Source organism: Trichosurus vulpecula, chromosome 4, assembly GCF_011100635.1.
Source record: "Trichosurus vulpecula isolate mTriVul1 chromosome 4, mTriVul1.pri, whole genome shotgun sequence".
Taxonomy (NCBI): Eukaryota; Metazoa; Chordata; class Mammalia; order Diprotodontia; family Phalangeridae; genus Trichosurus; species Trichosurus vulpecula.
In genome coordinates, this window is record NC_050576.1 from 385997026 (window position 1) to 386019670 (window position 22645).

The 22645-nt window shown below is 42.8% G+C and overlaps 1 protein-coding gene across 2 annotated transcripts in view; it reads right to left on the bottom strand.

Annotated features, from left to right (window-relative positions):
• Positions 1–22206, bottom strand: part of IRS2 (insulin receptor substrate 2) — a 45735-nt gene extending 23529 nt beyond the window's left edge. For both annotated transcript variants that reach the window (XM_036754008.1, XM_036754007.1), the window contains exon 1: positions 17417–22206. In XM_036754008.1, coding sequence (XP_036609903.1) covers positions 17417–21572 — 4156 coding nt within the window. In that variant the 5' untranslated portion in view covers positions 21573–22206. The remainder of the gene's footprint in view (positions 1–17416) is intronic.
• Positions 22207–22645: the final 439 nt, after the last annotated feature.

The window sequence follows — 22645 nt, forward strand, 5'->3', positions numbered from 1 at the left end:
CTTTCAGACATGTTTATGATCCTCTTTGAGATTATAAACTCTGCCCTCCTGATACATTTGGCGTCACAAACAGGATCGCTAGGTATAAGATCTCTATTTAGAAGCAGAACAATTTCAGAGGAAGAGATGAATATCCCAGGATGGGAGGATCCATTTTATTCCTCCCTAGCAAAAGAATTGGTTAAAAAAGCTGGACCCTGTGAAAACTGGGAACCAAGGCTACGGAGAGGAGATCCTAGGGATTTGGAAAAGTGTTTACGAGAAGTTGGGATTCAGTCAGGGGCATCACTATCTAGGCAAAGCTGGATAGTGTTATCAGCCTACCGGCTAGTATACGAAAGATTGAGATTAAGTGAAAGACATGGGGGCACTCCTACCCCACAGGAAGAAGGGAAATCTCAGATAGCAGAAGACCAAACTGACTCAAATGAGAACTTTTCTATTAATGTGGCTAAGAGCAACAGGAGACCAAAAAAGCCCAGAGTGCATTTCAACCCAGCCCAGAAAGAGCCTGATTGCCTGCTTCGTCCTAGCCATGGTGGCAGAGGAAGTGAGTGGGGAGAGAATGAGACAATGTTAGGGGCTGAGGCACAAAACACTACTGGGGTTCAGGATGTGCCTCACACAGAGAATAGGAGATGGTTAAATGATCAGACAAGGGCTCGACCCATACAAAGGAGGAAGACAGAAACCCGAGGTGAAGATTCAGTTACAAGGGAAATTCAGGAAGATTTCTCACCGCAAGAGGTCACAGATATTTTGAGTAGATTCAGCCAAAGAATAGGAGAACCATTGATATCTTGGATGGTAAGACTCAGTGATCAAGGGGCCGGTGGAATATCAGTAGATGGGACAGACTGCATGAGATTCATAGGTATCAGCCATGATCCTCTAGTTCAACAAGCTTTTAGGGAACATCATCAGCAAGGAGATGGTGATAGCAGGACTACTCTGTTGGCATTAGCCACTGTGGGATGCAATAAGAGATATGCTACTGATTCTATGTGGCCCACTGAGCACAGACCCTGGTATTCACTTAGAGATTGTATCATGAGACTAAAGGAGGAGGTAATGAAGACTGCCATTATGACAGGAACTGCAGACAAATATTACAATGATTCAATGGAACTGCCTCACAGGAATTTAATAATTAGGACAGCTCCCCCTGCTTATAAACAACTAATTTTGAATTTATTACTTGGAGAAGTAGGGAGCCGTCTTACAACAGTGATAAATAAGATTTTACAGTTACATGACTTAGGTGACTGGGGAGGGGATAGATCTCCTCGAGAGAGAAGGGTGAATAACCAGCAAACTTGGCGCCAAAGGAGAGTAACAAGGAAAGAAATGTTTACTGCTTTATTGAGAGCAGGAGTAGGTTTTGAAATGATAGATGGAATTCCAACCAATGAATTATATAGAATGTACAGAGATAAAGGCCTTGATAACAGGAGAGATAGGGAAATCAGAACTGCTCCTGCAAATGCTACAGATGTTGAACCTTCATACCCAAGTGAATCACATGAAAGGGAATACTAGGGAACAGGCCAGGCCCCAGCCCAAGTTAAGGAAATACACCGGCTGGATTGCAGACCTCACATTAACTTGACCATATATTGGAAAAATGGGTCAAGTACGGTAACTGAGGCATTAATAGATACTGGGGCCGAGGCCACCCTTATTTATGGAAATCCAGACAAGTTCAGCCATGGAACTCCTATTACCATTACAGGACTAGGAGGGACTGAAATATCAGCCAGACAAGTTAAATTGATGATGAAAATTGGACAGTTGCCCAAGAAAGAATATAGTGTGGTTATTGTGCCTATTCCTGAATACATCATTGGAATAGACATTTTGAAGGGTATGACCTTAAATTTACCTGAAGGGAAATACCAATTTGCTGTGAGGAAAATAGGCATTAATGCAGTCTTAGTGGGGAAAATCAAGATGGATCCAATCACTTTGCCCGAACCTTCTGAAGTAATTACTTTGAGGCAATATCGTGTGCCAGGTGGGCAAGATGAAATTGCCAACACTATAAGAGAATGTGTTGAGGCAGGAGTGTTAGTCCCTACAACTACTCAATGGAACAACCCTGTCTGGCCAGTCCGAAAGTCAGATGGAACATGGAGGATGACAGTAGATTATAGACAGCTGAACAAAGTGACTCCTCCCTTGTATGCTGCTGTCCCAGACACGGTTACTTTAATAGAGAGAATACAAAAACGTGAAGGGACTTGGTATGCAGTTATTGATTTGGCCAATGCCTTCTTTACAATCCCAATAGACCCCAAGCAATGGAATCAGTTTGCTTTTACTTGGCAAGGCCGACAGTATACATTTACACGCCTGCCGCAAGGATATATTCATAGCCCAACTATTTGCCACAGGATTGTAGCTGAACATTTGGATGAATTAAAGTTACCTGGTGTACAGCTTACACATTACATAGATGACATCATGATACAGGGAAAGAATATAAAGGAGGTGGAGGAGAGTTTAGCATTATTAATTGACCATATGAAAAGCAAAGGATGGGAAATCAACCCCGCAAAGGTTCAAGGGCCAGCTCAAACTGTAAAATTCTTGGGGATACAGTGGAATAGAGGACTGCGAGAAATTCTCCCACAAGCTCGACAAAAAATCCAGGATTTTCCCACCCCTACCAATAAGAAAGAGGCCCAAAAGTTCATAGGGCTGTTTGGTTATTGGAGACACCACATCCCACATTTGGGACAGATTTTAAAACCCTTGTATAAAGTCACCAGAAAGAAATATGAATTTGACTGGGGACTTGAACAAAGTAGAGCTTTTGAGGAAGCAAAGGCTGCTATTCAATTAGCTCTAGACTTATGGCCTATGCAAAATGGGCCAGTGGAGTTACAAGTGACTGTACAGGATGACTATGCAAATTGGAGTCTGTGGCAAAAACAACAAAGCCGAAGTGTACCTTTAGGCTTTTGGTCAAGGGAAACTGCCCTCATCTGGAGTGCAATATACACCTTTTGAGAAGCAGCTGTTAGCTGCATATTGGGCTTTAGTAGAAACTGAGCAACTAACTCTGGGTCATGAAGTGGTATTAAGGCCTGGAATTCCAATTATGACTTGGGTAATGAGTACCCCAGCTTCTCACAGAATTGGACATGCACAAGAGGCAAGCATAATCAAATGGAAGTGGTATATTCAGAATAGGTCCAGAGCAGGCAAAAATGGAGTTTCTGCTCTACATGAATCTGTGGCGAACATTGATACTGAGAGCAATGAAAAGCCCCTTGAATCTAAGCAACAGATGGTACCATCCTTAGTGAAATGGAATAATGGATATGACGGACTAAATGAAGAACAGAAGAAACATGCTTGGTTTACTGATGGGACAGCAAAATATTTAGGACAGAAGAGACATTGGAAAGCAGTAGCCTATAACCCCTGTACAAGGAGAACTCTGGAAAGTTCTGGGATAGGTGGAAGTAGCCAATATGCTGAACTGATGGCAGTGCATCAGGCCATCAGAGCAGAGAAAGGAGGACAGTGTCATATATTTACTGACTCGTGGGCGGTAGCTAATGGATTAGCTACGTGGATGCCTATATGGAAGAATCAGAATTGGGAGATTCATGGCAAACAAGTTTGGGGTAAAGAGTTATGGGAAAATATATGGGACATGTCTTTGGTTACAGATCTGTCAGTTTTTCATGTTGATGCTCATGCAACCCTGACCACACCAGAACGTGAGTACAATGCACATGCGGATCGACTAGCAAAGATTGCTACTGAATGTATTGTCCCTACTCCAACTCCAACTGATGACCCAGCCTTAGCAAGATGGGTCCACCAGACTGCTGGCCATTTAGGGGTCCAGGCCACCCATCGATGGGCACAGGATCGAGGTATCAGTATTTCTCATGCGTTGTTAAAACAAATAACAGAGGAGTGTTGTATATGCCAATTAGAAAAAGAACGAACTCTTCCTAGGATAGTTACTGGAGAAATAGCAAGGGGAAAAGTTCCAGCCCAAATTTGGCAGATAGATTATATTGGCCCACTACCCCAGGATAAAGGATGTAAATATGTATGTACGTGTGTTGACACCTATTCCGGTGTACTAGTGGCTTGTCCTTATAAAGACGCAACTCAGAAAAACACCTGTAAAACTCTAGATATTGTAAGTTTATATTATGGAACCCCAATGCAGATTCAAAGTGACAATGGGTCACATTTCAAGGGCAAAGAAGTGAAAAGATATTGTGTGTTGAATAATATAGAATGGATATATCATATTCCATATTACCCACAAGCATCTGGGCTAATTGAAAGAATGAATGGATTGTTGAAAGAACAGCTGAGAAAATTAAGCTCAATAATTCATATCGACATTGGAAGGATAATTTGTCTATTGCCTTACGTAATTTGAATAATAGACCCTTAGGGGGGAGTACACCTCTAGCCAGAATGATGACCCCAAATCTGCAGATCAGAGAACAGCAAACATGTGAGATCCAAAACATTGAATTTTGGACTGTGAGGGAAGATGTCCCACTACCAAGTCCAGGAACACCTGGTTCAGCAGGATATGATTTACATTGTATAGAGAATTTTAGGTTAAATAGGAAAGAGATAAGAAAAACCCCTACTGGAGTATGTATGAGAATCCCCAAAAATCATCTTGGACGGATATTACCTAAACCAGGATTAGCGGCTCAAGGAATACATGTATTGGCTGGAGTGATAGATTCTAATTATCAAAAAGAAATTGTTGTGACACTCCAGAATATGGGTAAAAAACCTGTACAATTTTGTAGAAATGATAGGATGGTTCAAGTCATTATTATCCCCTGTGAAAAAATACCCTTTGTGAAAACTGACCCTCCTCCCAAAATAACTACTAGAGGGGCAAAAGGGTCTTGCTCCATTGATAGAATAAAGTCAGGAGCTAAGGTATGGGTAAAACGGAAGCCAGATGATATTCCAAAGGCTGCAGAAGTTATAGCCCATGGGAAGGACAACACTGTAACAGTTGTCTATTCAGGGGAAAATAATTACCAAATCGTACCCCTGAACCATATATTTTACCGTGAATAGGTTATAATAATAGATTCACAGACTATTCTTTTTGTCCTTTGTTTTGGCTAACCTTGTTGCTAGTTTTGTTTCCTTCAGGCTTAAGCACCCTGCACTTTCCGGTGACTGCCTAAGCATGTAGCATTCTTGGAATTCCTGCCAGCTCGTTAAAGAAATGACCTCTGGAATGGGACTTTTTGGGGGCAGGGCCATCTCTACATCCAATTTCAGCATGAAGAAGCTATGGAAAATGAGACCTTCACCCCTCACCCCAAGATTTTGAGCCCCAATCGTTCAAGGGGGGTGGAAATGATGATAGTGTTCTGTTTACTTATTTTGTGTTATCCTTGCTGTGTTGTTTTATTGTTATGATATTATTGATCCTATGTAATGGATACAAGGATTTAGGGATGGACATTTGAATTATTAATAATTATTTTGGGGATGATTGATTGAAGAGATTATTTTGCTGGGATCTAGGGGTGGATCGCATTTGAATCGTTAACCAATGTTTGGGAATGTCACCAAATGATATGCTTTGCTTTATAATGAATGATATGTTTTAGTTTCCTTTGTAATTGGATCACAATGTATGTTCTAGGATACATGGCTGATTAGATTATGTATCCTATAACAAGGGGTGGAGTGTAGCCATAATGGCTTTTGTTTTCTTTGAATGGCTCAGCTTGCCTCATTGAGCCTCTGGACACTGTGGCTTGCTCTTCCGGGGCAGGAGGCCCGGGGAGCATGCCGGGAAGCAGACAGCTTCCTGTGTGAGGAGTCATGGGGCTGGCTGAGGGGAGGTGTTAATGTCTATGCTAGGGGGAGGGGCCAACTCAGGAACCAATCGGCCCTGGTCATTTGGGCGGAGCTTGATGATGTCAAAAACCCTATAAGAGGGGAGAGGACAGCTTGAAGATTCCTCTCTTTTCCTTTTCCGGTTGGAGCCAGCGACAGTTACGACAGTTACGTCAGTTACAGCGACCGTTACATCGTCAGTTTCAGTTGCAGCTTCAGTTACAGACCAGACACAGCTGAAGCAGGAGCTGCCAGTAGCAGAAATGACCTACGGGAGGAAGCTGAACAAAGACTTCAGGCCAGTGGGTAATCTTATTACCATCGAGGGGGAAACATGATTTTGCTTTACGCAATCATGCTTCTCTGTAGCCTCCTGGTTACTCTTGCAAGGCGTACTTATTGGGCCTGGAAGATTTTGATCAACATATCAAAATGGGGCTTCTGGTTCATGGGTTGGTTACTGTGGAGCCTAAATAAATGTTTTGATTCTTCTGCCTTCTACTTTGAGAGTTTCTTATATCCGGCGGTTCCGAACCTTTCAGACATGTTTATGATCCTCTTTGAGATTATAAACTCTGCCCTCCTGATACACTGGTCCAACCATTCTGGAGAACAATTTGAAACTATGTCCAAAGGGTTATAAAACTGCATACCCTCTGACTCTGCAATACCACTATTAGGTCTTTATCCCAAAGAGATCAAACAAAAGGGAAAAAGACTTACATATACAAAAATAGTTATAGCACCTTTTGCAGTGGCAAATAATTAGAAATTGAGGGGATGCCTTTCAATTGGAGAATGGCTAAACAAGTTGTTGATTGTGATAAAATACTATTTTTTTCATAAGAAATGACAAGCAGGATGATTTCTGGAAAATATTTGGAAGACATATATGAACTGATGCAAAGTAAAGTGAGCAGAACCAGAATAACACTGTACATAATTAACAGCAATATTGTAATGATGATCAACTATGACAAATTTAGCTACTCTTATCTAGACAATGATCCAAGATAATTTCAAAATATCCATAAAAGTAACCAGCTCCAGGAAGAGAACTTATGAACTCTGAATGCAGTTGAAGCATACTTTCCCCCCTTTCTTTACTTTTTTGTTTTTTATTGTGTTTTTTTTTCTGCAACATGGCTAATATGGAAATATGTACTGAATGACTTCACATGTATATATAATCTCTATCATATTGCTTGCCTTCTCAGTGGATGGGAGTGTGAAGGAGGAAGAGAATTTAGAACTCAGAATTTAAAAATAAGTTTTAAAAAGAATGTTAAAAATAAATTAATTAAAAAATAGAGGACAGGAAGATGAAAAAAAAATTCTAATGAACTTTGGCAGACTCAACTCCTTAATACAAAGTGCTTCACAAATCAGGCTGAAAGTGAATCTATGCATTATAGGGCTTTTTAACATCAATATTATAATCCTTTGATATGACTAGAACTTTTAAATGTCCTTAGCTTTGAAAGCCACACAGGCTTTATCCAAAAAAAGGTCTGCTTTTTACAAATTTGCAGAAATTATGAAAAAACTGAAGCTTTTGATTTTAAAAAGGCCATCACTGGATTTTTTAGGCTTCAAATAGCAAAGTGACTTTCATGGAATATAAAGACTTGTACATACGTAATTTTATGAACCCTAACCCTACACACCCCCAACTCTCACCTCCTAGAAAAAGGGGGGGGGAACTGTTTTCCATTTTAGCAAAATTACTTTTCTACTGAATACCTAAATAAGTTTTAAATGAAATCATGTATTTATTTTAAATCTCTCTAGAAGGTCAACACAAGAATTAATTTAAGTACAGAATTTCTGATTGACCCAATTTGTAAGATTACCACTAGAACAGCTTCCTGATGTACTAATCTATATACATTTACCTTAGGTCACATCTAGACGAATTTTAAAAAGACAAAAACAAGATATAAGTATTACAATGAGCATTTACCAGATGATACATTATTAGCAATGCTGATACTACTATCAAAAATGCCTAGGGGCCTGTGGTATAGGAAATTGACTTGTTAAGGTTTGCTTTTCTAGGGAATTTCTGCTAAATCTGTTATCAGACTTTGGATTGGGGCAATAGAGTAGAGCCCTAATGTCTCCATTTCTAACTCCTTTAAACAAAAACAAGCTGCTCAACACAACATTTAATCCACACGTCACCTAATCCTGCTTAATACTCCCAAAACTCCGGGTAATATTTGGGTAGTTTTTAAATTTAGCAAGAACATCCTGGCCTATTTCAAAGACCTTTCCTCCTACCACTGTGCATCCCCCTAACCCACAACATAATCTATCAGTGCCTTTTGAAAACTTGAAAGAAATAAAAGCAGGGAGTCCCACATTAATATAAGCTGGTCCCTTGGCATGGCAGTAACAGATGGTAGTGTAACTCAGAACTAGATTTACTGAAGGATTCTTCAACAACAGAGCAGGGAATTTGTGATGATGAAATAGATTTCAGTCCTTCTTTTAGAATGACCCTATATCACAACACTGGGCAGTGTATATAACTCTACAAACCCTATCCCTCACTCAGGAGATAGCAAGATTGCACGTCAATAAAATAAGCGTCATGTGGTAAGAGACCTGGGTGCATGTGTATTTACAGTACATCTTTACTTCCTTTAATTCGCTTTTATTCAACTTCAAAAGTAAATAACAAATCCAGTACTAGGAGACATTTCCTTTTTGTCCAGGAAAGGAGAAGTTTTATCACTACCTTAATCACTTTTACTGAAGGGGAAAAAAAATCCCCTTATTTTGTTTACCCTGTGAGGCAGACAGTCTCCAATCATTAGCCTGTTGTCAACAGCGATGCTGGGGTAGATTACTAGTGTGTATTGCTTGTAATGGCAGGTGCATGGCCCTGGGGCTGCCATCTGCTAGGAAGGAAGTATTCTCTTCTAGGATGCTGAAGAGACTGACAGCTAATGTAAACAAAACACTGAGTCATCTATAATAACCAGAGTCCATATAGGAGACTTCTAGGTACTTTTCTCTATAGATACAACATGAACTTTTATTCGTTCATTTGGGTATTTATGCTTTGGTAAAAGCATGTATTTCTAAAAGGAATATAATTATTATCATAATTATTATCATTAGAGATTGGTTCATGCTAAACTAATATAGTCAACTTGGCTAACAATTTCTCTTTATTTTCTTAAGAATAATGAAAGTATTGGTAGAATTATCAACTCACAAATAGATAAAATAGTATTAAAAATATTGATAGGTTATTTATCCATCTTCAGGAAAATTCTAGATTGGTTAGTTTTCAAATAACCGGTCCTGAATGGGTTAATGACTCATGTCTTAGGAAACTGTTAGAGGAGTTAGACATAATGAGGGGTATAAAGTATTTCATTTTAAATAATAAATTAGCCTGGAAGAACATGAAAAACTCCAAACAAATAAAAAATCCAGCTCAACAGTGAGCAGTTTGTTAGCTATTGCATTTATAACCTAAGCTATGTCTTCCTAGTCCTATTCTAGGTAGGTTCTCAGAACTGAATTATCTCTAATAATTGGCTGTCTACATTGAGTAAATTACTTGAGATGCTTGACAAATCTCCTTCATTTTTGTGTTACGTGAGCACTATCAAAATTAGCCAAATACTTTCTGTGCAAAACTTGTCCCTTTACTTGACCTCTTCTGGGTTAATTAAATCATTCTGGCCCCTTAAAGAAGGTACCTTCTGTCCCTGCCAAGAAACAATTTACTCTAGTAGACTGAGGGGTCTTAAAGGAGCTCCTACAAATGCCTGACTTGCTCCAAAGTCCTGAAAGAAATCAAGAAATTATTAGTCATTATAATAGAGTGCAATGCACTCTCTTTAATGTGCACAAATTTTCCTGCCACTAACTTGGGCAAGTCACAAAAACTCTGAGTCTCAGTTTTCTAGTCTGTAAAATGGCACTGACTAGATGACATGTCTTTCTTTCCATGTCTAAAATTTCATACATTGATGAAATCCTAGAAACATCAAAGCCAGTGCTTCAAACTGAATATCCTATTTAAAGTCTTCCAAAGGTTTTAGAAACTTTCTTCTCTGAATCTTTATGTCTTATAAATGGCCAATGTTACACTCTCTCTCTCTCTCTCTCTCCCCACCCAGCTCAGGAAAACTGTGATGTGGATATCACAATACAATATGAATCGTCTAAGATGACTACAAAGGATATAATTTATAGGGAAGCATGATACTGCAGAAAGAGAAGTAGACTAAAAGTTTGAAGACCGAGATTCCAGTCCTACCTCCATTACTAGTCTGTCATTTTCCCTGAATCTCAGTCTACACTCCTATAAAAAAGATAGAATAATACCTGCCATGTTTACTACTCAGGGTTGTTAAGTGCTTTACTATAAGACAACATATGTAGGATGGACTTTGAAAACTCCAAACTACTTGGTGATTGTTGAGGCACCACTATTGAACGGTTACTTATTAAGGTAAAAACTGAAAAAACATCATTAAGGGGTCTTTTGCCAAAAAAAAAAAAATCTAAAGTTTTCGAGTAGAAATCGGTAAATCTTTCATTACAGCTAAACACAACACCATTCCTTCAGAAACAAAAGACTGATTCTCCAAGAGGTTGTTGGGTTATTTTTTTAAACCTCTGTCATTTGGGGGACATATTTGTAGATAGATATGAGCAGCTTATTTGATGCACTGAAAGACAGAACATCTTTTTCCATACATTAACTTTAGGATTATGCAATAAAACTCTGGAATATAATTGATTACTGCACAAGCTTTGGGATAATTGTTAATAGGATAATGAAATAGATTATCATGACAGGTACATTTGCCAAAAAAAATAAATAAATAAAATCTCAAGTTTAGAAAATAATCTATGCCAATGTGAGCATTTTTATTTATGTCCTTGATCAAGTTATCATTTTGAATTTCTATTTAGAACAGAGCAAAAACTACTGTTTTTCCTGTGGGATCACTTTTTAAATTTATATAAGCCAAGTGTGTTCAAATGAGGATAGGTATATGTAAATGTCAATCTAAAAATACAGTTTCTAGAAAATTTATAAGGAATTTGGTTAATTTAAAATCCTTAAATGAATCAGTGGTTCAGGGGCAGTGAATGTAGTCAATAGAGTTGGCCTTAAAGTCGGAAAGACCTGGGTTCAAGTCCAGCTTCTGATTCACAACTGCTGTGTGACCCTGGGCAAGTCACTTAACCTGTGTGTATACCAAGCAATCCCTAAGACTATAAATTCAAGAGTAGATACCAAACTGCCATGTAAGTGGTAGTTTCCTCACCTGGATGTTCTGTATGTAAGTGAAATTACAGGTCAATTCCCTAACCCTTTCTAAATTATTCCATATTGATATAGGCCATTTTGGAAGATACTATATTTGCAAATGACAGTAAAAGTAGTTGTTTGCCTCAGAAATGAATTTTGAAGAACTATATCATGTACAACTTATCTAAAACTGACAGAATGGCAAAATAAATGTAGCTCACTTTTGAAAGTTTATTATCATCTAAAATATACACAAAAGCATTCACGTTGCACACATCATAGTATTCTACAACTTAATAAATCAAAACTTAAGGATTTGTTTGCCAGTCAAAAATTATCACTCATTCTGATTCCCATAGTAAACACTGGAATTATACAAAATAATATTTCCCCAAACTAATGGAAAAGAAATCAGAGTGACCAAATTGAACATGAGGTGGCTAAGCACACAACATACTAGTTTCAGCCTAATTTTTCTGCAGCATTCTGATGTAATGAAATTTTCTAATAAGTATGGCAAGCTCTATCTAAAGTTATTTTCTCTTATGGATGGTGGGAGGAAAAGCCTAGCACATAAAATATGCTCCAAATCTTTTCTCTGTTTAAACATACATTCCTATATGTATTTTACTTAGAGCCAAGTCAATGTTACTCTCTGTTGCTATCTTGAAAGAAATCGAGTAATCAGACACAACCATCAACCTAACCATTTCCTCTGCCTTGAGCAATGACTCTGCTGGTTCACTTTAGAACAAACCTACCCTTCAACTTTGTCTACAATAATTTATCTTAAGTGGTTCAGAGTTACCATGACAGTCTTCAAATGGACATTCAAACTAAATATGACTTAAAATACAAAGAAAAATAAAAGAACATTGATGTCCAGCATCCCCTCCCCCACTCTGCATTTTAGATGGCATTAGTTTTATTTTTTAATGACATGTATATTAAAGCTCAAAATGAAAAATGTTTAGGGTTTTTCCCCCTGCAAAATGCTGTATTTCTTTTATATTCTAAATTAAATTTTGTTTTTGAAGATATCACCTTACAAAATTCATGGCATTTTTAACTTCAAATACTTTATATTAGTTTCAATTAGAAGCACACATTATTTTTAGTCTTATACATACTACAGAAACTCTGCAGAGAACTTGGTTTGTGGACTGACTAGGACCTAATTGGAGAATTTGCCTAGGAGGGTGGGCCCACAAAAGCTTATTTTACTCTGAATGATTTTTTTTTTCCAAACTCTACTTGGTAATGTAGATAAAAGACTAAAGTTACATTTTCCCTTAAGTTTAAGGTGAAACTGGAACACTTGATTCTGTGCAACAAAAAAAGGCAAAAACTCCCTTTAGTTGCCAAATCTGATACCAAAAGTTAACTAATTCTTGGAACTATGTTTCTGTGGAAAATGCATTAGTGGGTATTTTAACAGAAAAACCATTATGCTTTGGTATGGCTGGAAAACTGTGACCTTGTTTTAGGTTTTTCTTAAAAACAACAACAAAAGTCTGGATTAATGTTAATAAAATATTTTTAAAGACTCAATTTTCAATTAAAACAGAATTTGGATAGAAGGTGGTGATAAAATGTAGATATATTCCTACATTGTTGCAAAACCAAAGAGCACAGCATTACAAGTCAAAACACGGTGCACAGAGGGACCAGTCTCATTTAATCAGCCCAAAAGAATGAAATACCAAAGTGAACAAAGAGTGATGGAGGCAATGCAAAGTCTGAGGAATTGGTTATTGTTGTTCTAATGTATCTCATAATAACAGCTTGGATTGCCACTAGTAAAACAAATGTATATTTTTCCTAAACACAAACTGTCACTACTAAAACAATGTAGGATTTAACATACATGCTCATCTGGAAAGCCCCTCTTTAAATATGAAGTAATTATAAAGGGTAATTGAAATAAAAAATTAAGTCTTTAGGAATCTCCAAGAGTAGAAAAATAGTTTTCTTAATGATCTATTTTGAAGTGTAATTTAGAACACTAATGCATTAATGTTAATGGTATCTTTAAATAAAGGATCAAGTTAAATAAAAACAATGGAACAAAAACTATCAGGAGGTTTGGTGTCTTAAAATAGATAGAGCAACTACTTCTTAATGAATGGCTTTGTCACATATGAATTACGTCCTCCGTTTGAAAAACTAAAAACAAAACTCAAAAGATTAGCAATCTATTTATACACATATGTATATACACATATGCATATTCAATTATGTATGTATGTGTATATATATATATAATTATACAAAAACTGGTGCATTTTTTTAAAAAGAGCAAACTTAATTTTAGAAGTTTAAAAATAGTTTTTAGATCTGTTAAATTGTGTGCTCATTTAAAACAAATAAATACCTGTTCTTTGTATATCTGTGAATTCTTGGTAAGTGTGTGTGTGTGTGTGTGTGTTTAAATAAACAGAAGTAGCAACAGAATTCTAGGATTGATGTCCCATCTTTCTTTGAAAGAACTCTAAAGTACCTTGACATCTTGCATCTATCTCCTTTACCCTCACAATTGTGCCTGTGAGATAGTTAAGGGGAGAGAAGTTATTTTCCCTATTCTGCAGATGGAGAAACTGAGAAAAAGAGGGATTAAGTAGCTTCCCTAAGGTCACACAGTGATTCAGTAACAGAGCAGGAACTAGAAATCTGGCTTCCTGATACCTAATTCAGTGTTCTATGGAACAGATTATGTGCCTACTATGAAGTACTATTTTTGTAAAGGCTTGCCTTTCAATAAAGGAAACAGAACCAGTCATGTGACTTTCATTCAAGAAAGGGTGCATGTGTTTTCATTAGCACCTTACTTGTCTGCTCCTGGGAATGGGATAGGAACTCTATACCAGTATTATCTTGTTATGACAAGAGCTAGCCAACTAAACCAAGGGGAAAAAAATGAAAGGTTATTTGGTTTGTCAACTAAGCTCATTATACTTCTGAAAGTGTTCAAGTGCTTTGATATTTCAGTAAGTACAACTTCCTCTTAAATGTAAATAGAGTAGTGCCTTTATTGTTCCCCTGCAAGCATTTCTTTCATTCCAAAGTTACTCAACCATTGGTTTCAAAATTATCATGTGATATACTCTCTATCATTTTAGACAAATCCACCTGACAAAGGGACATCGGATATTACTTCAAGCAGTGTTTCTCATCAAATTTGCTTTAGAATATACAAATAAATTTTAGAATGACACTGCCTCCAAAGAATAGAAAAAAAAAGCTGAAATACTGATTTTCCTTAATAGCCAATATAAACCACTGTACAAATTTTGCTACACTTGGTTGTCAAGTTTACACAAATCAGCAGTTTTTTTAAAAGTAGTAACAAATTTCTGATCCAATAAAAATCCACAGATAACAGAATGAAAACAAGCATTCCTGCACGCACACACAAAAAGTGGGTGACCTTTATTTCATTTCTTGTTTAAAACATTTACATTGTGTTCATAGTTATTTATTTGCATTCATGCCACTTAAAAAAAAAACTGCCTACCTAAAGCTTTTTTTCAATGAACTTTGGTGATCCAGTAAAAGTCCATTGCAAACATAAGCAAACAAAGATACACACCCTTTTTGCTACCATTTATGCAAAGAGTAAACAGGATACAACTAGCACCAAGGAATTTTTCTTCAATCAATACCATTTTTCCATACCCAGCAGAGTTGTTCTGCACAAATACCAAACACTTCCAAGAATTAAGGCTAAAATGGGATATGATCGAGGGTACTCCTTCCTCTGTAAAAGATCAACTCTTTTTTTTTTTTCTAATCCTACAACTGCATTTCTATAAATCACACTCTTAGAAGGCGTTTTTGCTATTACGGCCTTTTTATGTAAAAGCACCAGAAACACTTTTCGTATGTAATTCTAATCAACGCAGATGATTATTCTGTGAATTTGTAAATGCTAATGGTCTGGCTCAATAGAGTACTACTTACAGATTACATTAATAATGAAAGATGATACATTCGCACTTCCCTAATCTACTATTCCCTGTGTTACAAGTTAGTTCAGTATAGATTCATTTAACATAAAACCTCCTTTATTTACCTTGAAATCAGCTAACCTTCCTCCAAACAGTGTGTATGCAACAGACACATACACACATACTTCAGAAAACTGCCAGCCAAAATAACTATCCATCTCTGTTCGGTTATGAAGGATACATAGCATTTTGACTTGAAAACAATAAATGTGAGTGAGAGTGAGTGAGTGAGTGAGAGAGAGAGAGAGAGAGAGAGAGAGAGTGAGTCTGTTGGGAAAACTTTATCCCAAACAGGCTAAGCTTGGTCCCCAAACACACACTAACGGGCTGTTTACCATTTTTATTAACCCTAAGAGGGCACTGTATCATACACGAATCATGTGTCAGAATTAAATTTGCTTCATCAGACGGCTAGCTCTCAAGCCCTATACCTTCAGTGAGCTCACTCAATGACCAGACTCCAATCCTAATACCTCCTGTAAATAGAAGGCAGAAACCAACAGCCAGGGCCTCACCTGAATCCAGTCCAGGTTTTTATTACCCTGCTCCTCCCCTTCAGGGACAGGCCGGAAACAGTAAAAGCTATCAGTTCCTCAGCTTGTGTGTGTTTGTGTTTCGTTTGTTGTTATTGTTTTTACTAGAATTAGGTCTGGGCAAAAATTGTTACTTTTACAATCTGCTGTCAAATATACCTACTAAAAAATACCCAGACTTTACTTCTGTGGGTCTATTGATATAATATATACAAATTTTCAGCTAACCCTTTCACTCCCTTGGAAAGTTTGCAGAACTACCTAGAATATTTGTTTGATACAATGTACAACAAAATGACCTTCAGTGGATGGATGATATTATGGGAAAAAATCTAACACATCAACTTTATTTGAGTTTCATTAGTTTCCAAAAGTCATTATTCTTTTTCAATTATCGTGTCACTCACCTTTTGGTCTTACTTCCAAAAGAGGAAATAGCTTTTCCTCTGGAAGACTAACATGGGGGGAGGGGAGATGTTTTACGGTTACAGCTAAATCTCCTAAAATGCTTCTACTGTATTGTAAAATGCCTGCTAGATTTAGATGTGTGGAGATGGAGAGAAGGGTACCCCCATGCCAGCTTAATCATCCAATTGCAATGCTTGCTAGGTTTTTTTTTTTGCTCAAAAAGCAAAACAAAACAAAACCAAAAAAAAATAACCGAAACCTTCACAATGATAATATTCAGCTGGTCCTGTTCAAGCTTCCCTATGGGCCTAACTAACCCTAAAAGAAGCCTCTAAAACACCAGCACCTCAGCAAAGGAACAGCTATGGAATTAAAGAAACCCCTCAAATCTCCAACATTTGAATCTTCCTTTTTGTCTTCAAGCTCTACTCCAACATACAAGCCAATTACCAAGCCTTCATATTTAGAATGAACTGCCAGCTGCAGTTACACATCACTATTCACAGGCCTTTGAAGAAAACTCCGGGAACAATGAAGAACACTCATACAACTATTACCGACAAAACCCATGTTTTTGTTTCACATTCTGTGCTTCTTGCAGATTCACTAAAGTTCCCCCATAAGAGAAAAAAAATTTGACTAGTGGAAAGTATCATTTAGTTTCTGTATAAAAGTTTAATTAAATTAATAATTATTTGATGGGCTAATTAATTATTCACCCTGTCACCCAGGGGAATGGTTGGTAACTTTCTAAAGGAATTTTCTCTGTACTATATTTTCAAAAACAAAAAAAAAAAAACCAAGAAAGAAAAAACTTTTAAGTAACATTTTAAAAGAATAAACAAGTATCCTGTCTAGAGTACTGCAATCCAGGGGGAAGGTGACAACAGGAGGAAATAAAAGTAAGACTTATTAAGGCCTTCCAAAAATGTTCTAGTAACTAAAAAGATATACAGTGCTGTTTAAAGCTGCCTTTTTTTGGCTTGATTCAAAGAGAGGCTCATAGTGTTAACAGATTGGGTCTTTCAATCTGTGTGGGGGGGAGAGGAGGGGAGAGACAAATGACCTGCCTGGATGGAAAAATGAAAGTATCCCTGTTTTTAAGCCTCCTTCACATTAACTGTTTTACTGGTTCTTGAGAGGGCTTTACTTTGGCAAAAAGGCCCATATAGGAGCCCAAAGTAAAACAAACCAAGCTTAATTTGGGGCTTTCGCCATTTAGGTCAAGTTATTAAGGATGAGAAAGAGTGGAGTTGAGGCAGCACAGGTCCCTCACACCTTCCCCCACTTTTCACCCAATTACAAAGCAAAGATGGTCTCACCTTTCACAGCTGTAGCCTCCTTCAGGTGATGGGACATAAAGTCAATGCTAGCATAGGTGTTGGCTGTGGGCAAGGGTCCAGAGCCTGGTCCCACACAACCACCTGTGTTGCTGCCATTTCCACCACTGATGAGCCCACTGAGGCCACGGGTCCGGGCCCAGGTACTCTTGTCTCCAGACTGCTGCTGCTGTAACAATAGGCCAGCTTCATCTCTAACATCAATGGCAATGTAGTTGAGACCATTCTGGAAGCCTGCTGATGTCTCCCGACACATAGGAGAGCCATTGCTCCCAGGGCAACCAACTAATGCTCCAGGTTGGCTTTGTGTCCACCTCAGCTGCTGGGGCTGAGGTGGCAGAGGAAGCGATGGCTGCCGAAGGTGAGGAGATGTAGAGGGCTCTTCTTCACCTCCTCCAAGACTTTCACCACCACTGCCACTGGGTCCTTCGCCACTTTTCCTGAGAGAAACGTTTTCCACAGAAGCCGAATTGTGGCGCTTAGGATTGTGTGCGAAGGATGGGGACACAGGGGTCACAGTAGTGGTCGAGGAAAAGGTTTCCGAGCTGTGGCGTCGGCGGCCACCCTGGGGGTCAGCACGGATGACCTTGGCACCCCGGTGTGGGTCTGGGGGTGGGCTGGCCAGCAGGAAGGCCTCTACACCAGACACCTGCTCCATCAAACTCAGCCGCTTCACACCAGATGTAGGGCTGGTCACCCGGGCACTTTCTGGCTTCGGAGGTGCTGCAATGGGCTGTGGCGGAGTGGCAGCTATGCCGAAGGCCATCTCGGTGTAGTCACCACTATCCCCTGTCTCAGGGGGACAAGAAGGGGAGGAGGCAGAAACAGGGGCTGGGTGGCAGGTAGAAGAAGCTGGAGGCAGGCGGTACAGCTCTCCTGGTGGTGGTGGAGGTGGTAGTTGCTGCTGCTGTGAGGAAGAAGTAGAGGAGGAGGCAGGTGGTGTTGGCAGTGGTGGGCAGGGTGAGGAGACCTCAGGGGACATCAAGGCATCCAAGGAGCCCACAGAGCCACCACCCTCAGTGCCAGATTTGAGTGACTTGGGTGAGCCAAAGCCAAGGTTCATATAGTCAGAGAGGGGAGAGCGCCTCCGGCTGTCACCACTGGTGCCAGGGGTACCTGAACCCATTGAAGAGGCGGGGCTGCTAGCTGAGAGCAGTGATGATGATGAGGCTGCTGAAGTCAGCAGGGGAGGTGGAGGTGGTGAAAGGTGGGCTCCAGATTCACTAAAGTCAATGTTGATGTACTCACCTGGGCTTTTAGGCTCAGGTGGCAGTGGGTACTCATGCATGCTCGGTAGGGTCCTAAGCCCCTCCAGGGACAGACGAGTTGGCCGGACTGCCCTGCAACGCTGAATGAGGAAACTCTCTGGCCGGTTGTTGTTGCCACTGCTGCTGCCACTCTGCCTAACTGTTGAAGGCACTAGGTGGTGAGGTTGGGAGTGGCTGCCCCCATTAGATACAAAGGGCCTGGTGGTCTGGGTGCAGGGGGTAGTTGTGGTGGGCAGTGGCTGCAGCCTTGGCTGCTCTTGCTCCTCTTCCACAATCTTCCTCCCCACTGGAGAATTCATGAAGACATACTGGTCACTATCCCCATTTCGAGGACAGGGAGTTTTGTAGGACCGGGGCAGTGAGCTGTAACAGCAGCCTGGGACTCCCTTGGGTGGTTCTCCACCACCAGGCAATGGGACAGAGTCATAGAAGAAGTCGGGTGGGGTGAGAGAAGCTCCAGCATCACTAGGGGACATATTAAGGTAATCCCCATTGGGAAGTAGCTTGCCCTCAGAGCTTTCCACGGAGAGCTTGGAACCACACCACATCCGCATGTACCCACTGTCCTCAGGAGAGCTTTCAGCTGGAGAACTGGTCTTGTAGCTGCTGCCATTCAGTGGAGAGCCTCTACCACTTGTTGCTGATGAGGCTGCTTGGGAGGCTGCACCTGCAGCAAGGGAGGCTGCTGCCATGCGTGGCTGTAGTATTTGTTTGGGAGCAGAGACACTGGTGGGGCTCATGGGCATGTAGTCGTCACTTTTGCAGCTTCCAATGCTGCCCCCTGCCAGTGGGGCCACTCCAGGAGTCATGGGCATGTAGCCATCATCTGCTCCAAGGTTACTGCTGGAGCTCCGGTGGGAGCCAATCTCAATGTCCCCATAGTCCTCTGGGTATGGGTTGTAGGTCACTTTGGGAGATGAGGCTGGGTAAAGTCGGCTTGAGCTGCCTGCAAAGCTGGCGCGCATCAGAGTATATTCATCAAGGGAGGCAGAAGACACTTGGGGCACTGCACGTTGGCGAGCAGGTGTGGTCAGAGAGTAAGTTCTCTTTCTGTGACCTTTGTCCAAGTCTGGGGCCCCCTCCCCGGACACCCTTCTGAAGGTTCGGCCACATAGGCTCAGGGGTCTCTCCATGGTCATGTATCCATATAGTTCAGTCCCACTGCCATCTCTCGCTGGTGGGGTCTCGGCTATGGACTCAGGAGTGTTGCTTCGGTTGCTGCAAAAGGCCCTCAGGTCCCCAGGGCTAGAGCCATATTCGTCCAAGGACATGAAGCCTGGGTCACTGGGGGAGCCAGAAGCTGAAGCACTGCCACTAGAGGGCCGCTGGCCCTGGTGGTGGTGAAGGTGGTGTGGATGTGGATGCTGTCCTTGGGGCAAGGAGTAAGAAGCTGAGCCATGCCCGCTGCTGGAGGAGAGGCTGCCAGGGCTGGTGGCAGACGGAGGCGAATGGGACACCGGCATAGACATGGATCGGCTGTGTTGCAGGGGGCCCCCTGCAGGGGCTAACATCATCTTATTAGGTCGCATGGAGGCGCTGCAGCTGCTGCTCAGAGTATGGGACCTACTTAGGGGAGTTCTCACCCGGCCGGGACTCATGGGGCTGCCGGCCACTGAAACTGGCCTGCAGCCCACCCCTCCTCCGCCCCCACTGCTGCCGTCCCCCTCGCTGGCCGTGCGTACCCGACAAGAGCTGCACTTCCCAGCACCTGGGGCCTGGGTCGCAATGGGGGCACCGGCGGCAGGAGGCGTGGCGGCCAGGCTGTCGGTCCGGGATCGGCGAAGGAGCCCGGTCTGGCTGGGGGGCAGGTTGACCAAATGATGGTGGTGGTGACGCCGGGTGCCCGGGACGCTGATGGGGTGGGTGGAAGAGGAGCCCGAGGACTGGCTTTTGCTGCGGGGACGGAATTCGAACAGCTCCTTCAGGGCTTTCATGGCCTCCAGGATGGTTTCGTGGATGTTCTGGGCCACCACAGAGTCATCCGCCTGCATCCAGAGCTCGCCAGGGCCGGTGGACGCCGAGCGCCCTACCTCGATGAAGAAGAAGCTGTCCGAGTGCCCGCAGCGTCGGATGTTCATCAGCTGCAGAGTGACCGACGGCACCTCGCAGTTGAGCTTCACAAAACCGATGGTGCGCGCGGAGAGGCAGAGCCGGTACACCCCCGTCAGGTTCTTGCTCTGTCCCAGCCCTTTGGGCTTCAGGTTCACCTGCCAGACCTCCCGGTACGCAGCGGTGGCCGGGGTGATCAGCCCGTAGTGGAGATCCTCGGCCGCTGCCCCGAAGGAGCCGCTGCCGCCCGAGCCGGGCAGGGAGGCGCTGCAGGACGAGGCGCTGGCAGACGAGGCGCCGGACGAGAGGCAGTGAGGGTAGAGCGAGCTCGAGTCGTAGGCGGCTTTGCCCTCATTGAGCAGGTCGGTGAGCGCCCGGTACCAGCCCTCCTGCTCCTGCTCGTTCTCGGCTGCCACAGCGAAGTACTCGTCCTTGGTGTAGAGGGCGATCAGATACTTGTGCTTGGCGTCCGCCCGCTTGTTGATGTTGAGGCAGGAGTCTAAGGCGATCACCCTTTTCGGGGCCCCCGACTTGTTTTTCCACTTCTTCTCGTTCTCGTAGTACTCCAGCCTGGCGGGCAGGGGTGGCTGCCCCCCGGCCCCCCCGCCGCCCTGCTCCTCGCCGCCGCTCCCGGGGCCCCGCAGCACGAAGAAGCGCTTGTGCCCGTGCTTTTGCTTCCTCAGGTAGCCGCACTTCCGCACGCTGTGGTTGTTGTTGTTGTTGTTGTTGTTGAGATTGGTGCCGCCGCCGCCGCCGCCGCCACCGCCTCCGTTGGAGGAATTCGCCGGGGTCAGGAGCCCGTTCAGTGGCGGGCTGGCCATCCTCCCGGGAGGGTGCAGTCCTGACCTCCCCAATCCAGTCGCGAAGGCAACAGGGGGAGGGGGAGGGGGAGGCAAAGGGAGGGGTGATTTGGGGAGGGGGAGTGATTTGGGGATGGGAGGTTCGGGATGGCTTCCCTTCACTCGCTCAAGTGAAAGCGTCTCTTTCCCCAAAGGTTTAAAAAATAAAAATATGAAAAGCAACGATCGGAAGATGAGCCGAGCCGGCTTCCCTCAGATGCTCGGTTATCTCCGGTGGTCGGGCCGAATGATGCACAGATCACAGTCCGCTCCCGCCCCCACCTTCTCCAACTTCCCGCGGCTCCTCTCTCTCCAGGGTCTCTGGCTGCCCTAAAAAGCACACTGTAGACCCCGTCTCTGGACTGCAGCCGCCCTCGCTGTTTAGGCTGTCCGCCGCTCCGGGTTAAGCGACTGCACTTGTCCCAGCTGCCGCGGCTGCAGCCACTACCACCGCCGCCGCCGCCGCCACCACCTCGGCGGCTGCCGCTGCCTCTTTGCGTTCTGGGCTGCTTCGGTGAGCTGCGAATCCCTCGGCGTGGTTTGGGGTTGCTGCCTCTGCTGCTGCTACTGGCGCTACTGCCGCCGCCAACGGCGACTCCTGCCTGTCTCGGTCCCAGTTGAACAGTGAGTAACACATCGCGCACTGAGTGACTGAACTAAAGAGGAAAACAACATGTGACTCTGCGTTACGCAGGCACACACACGAGCGCAGGGCGAGGGGGGAAAGAGGGGGCGAGAGAGCCGCACTCCTCCCCCACACGCACCCCGCATTGGGTGCAGCGCTGGGGGACTGACGGCCCTGAGCACCAATTGAGCACCACGCAGAGGAAGTTGGGGGGAGGGAGGAAAGGGGGGCAGAGCGGGAGCCAGAAGGTGGCGGGAGGAGGGAGAAGGGAGGAGAGAGGAGGCGGGCCCTAAAACACCCCTCCTTCCCCCCTTTCTTTTCCCTCCCTCCTGCTCTCTCTCCTCCTTTCTCCTTCTGTTTCTTTTCCCGCCTATCCCCTCCCCCGCTCTGAGCTCCCCTCCCCTCCCCGCACACAGGGTAAAGAGATGGA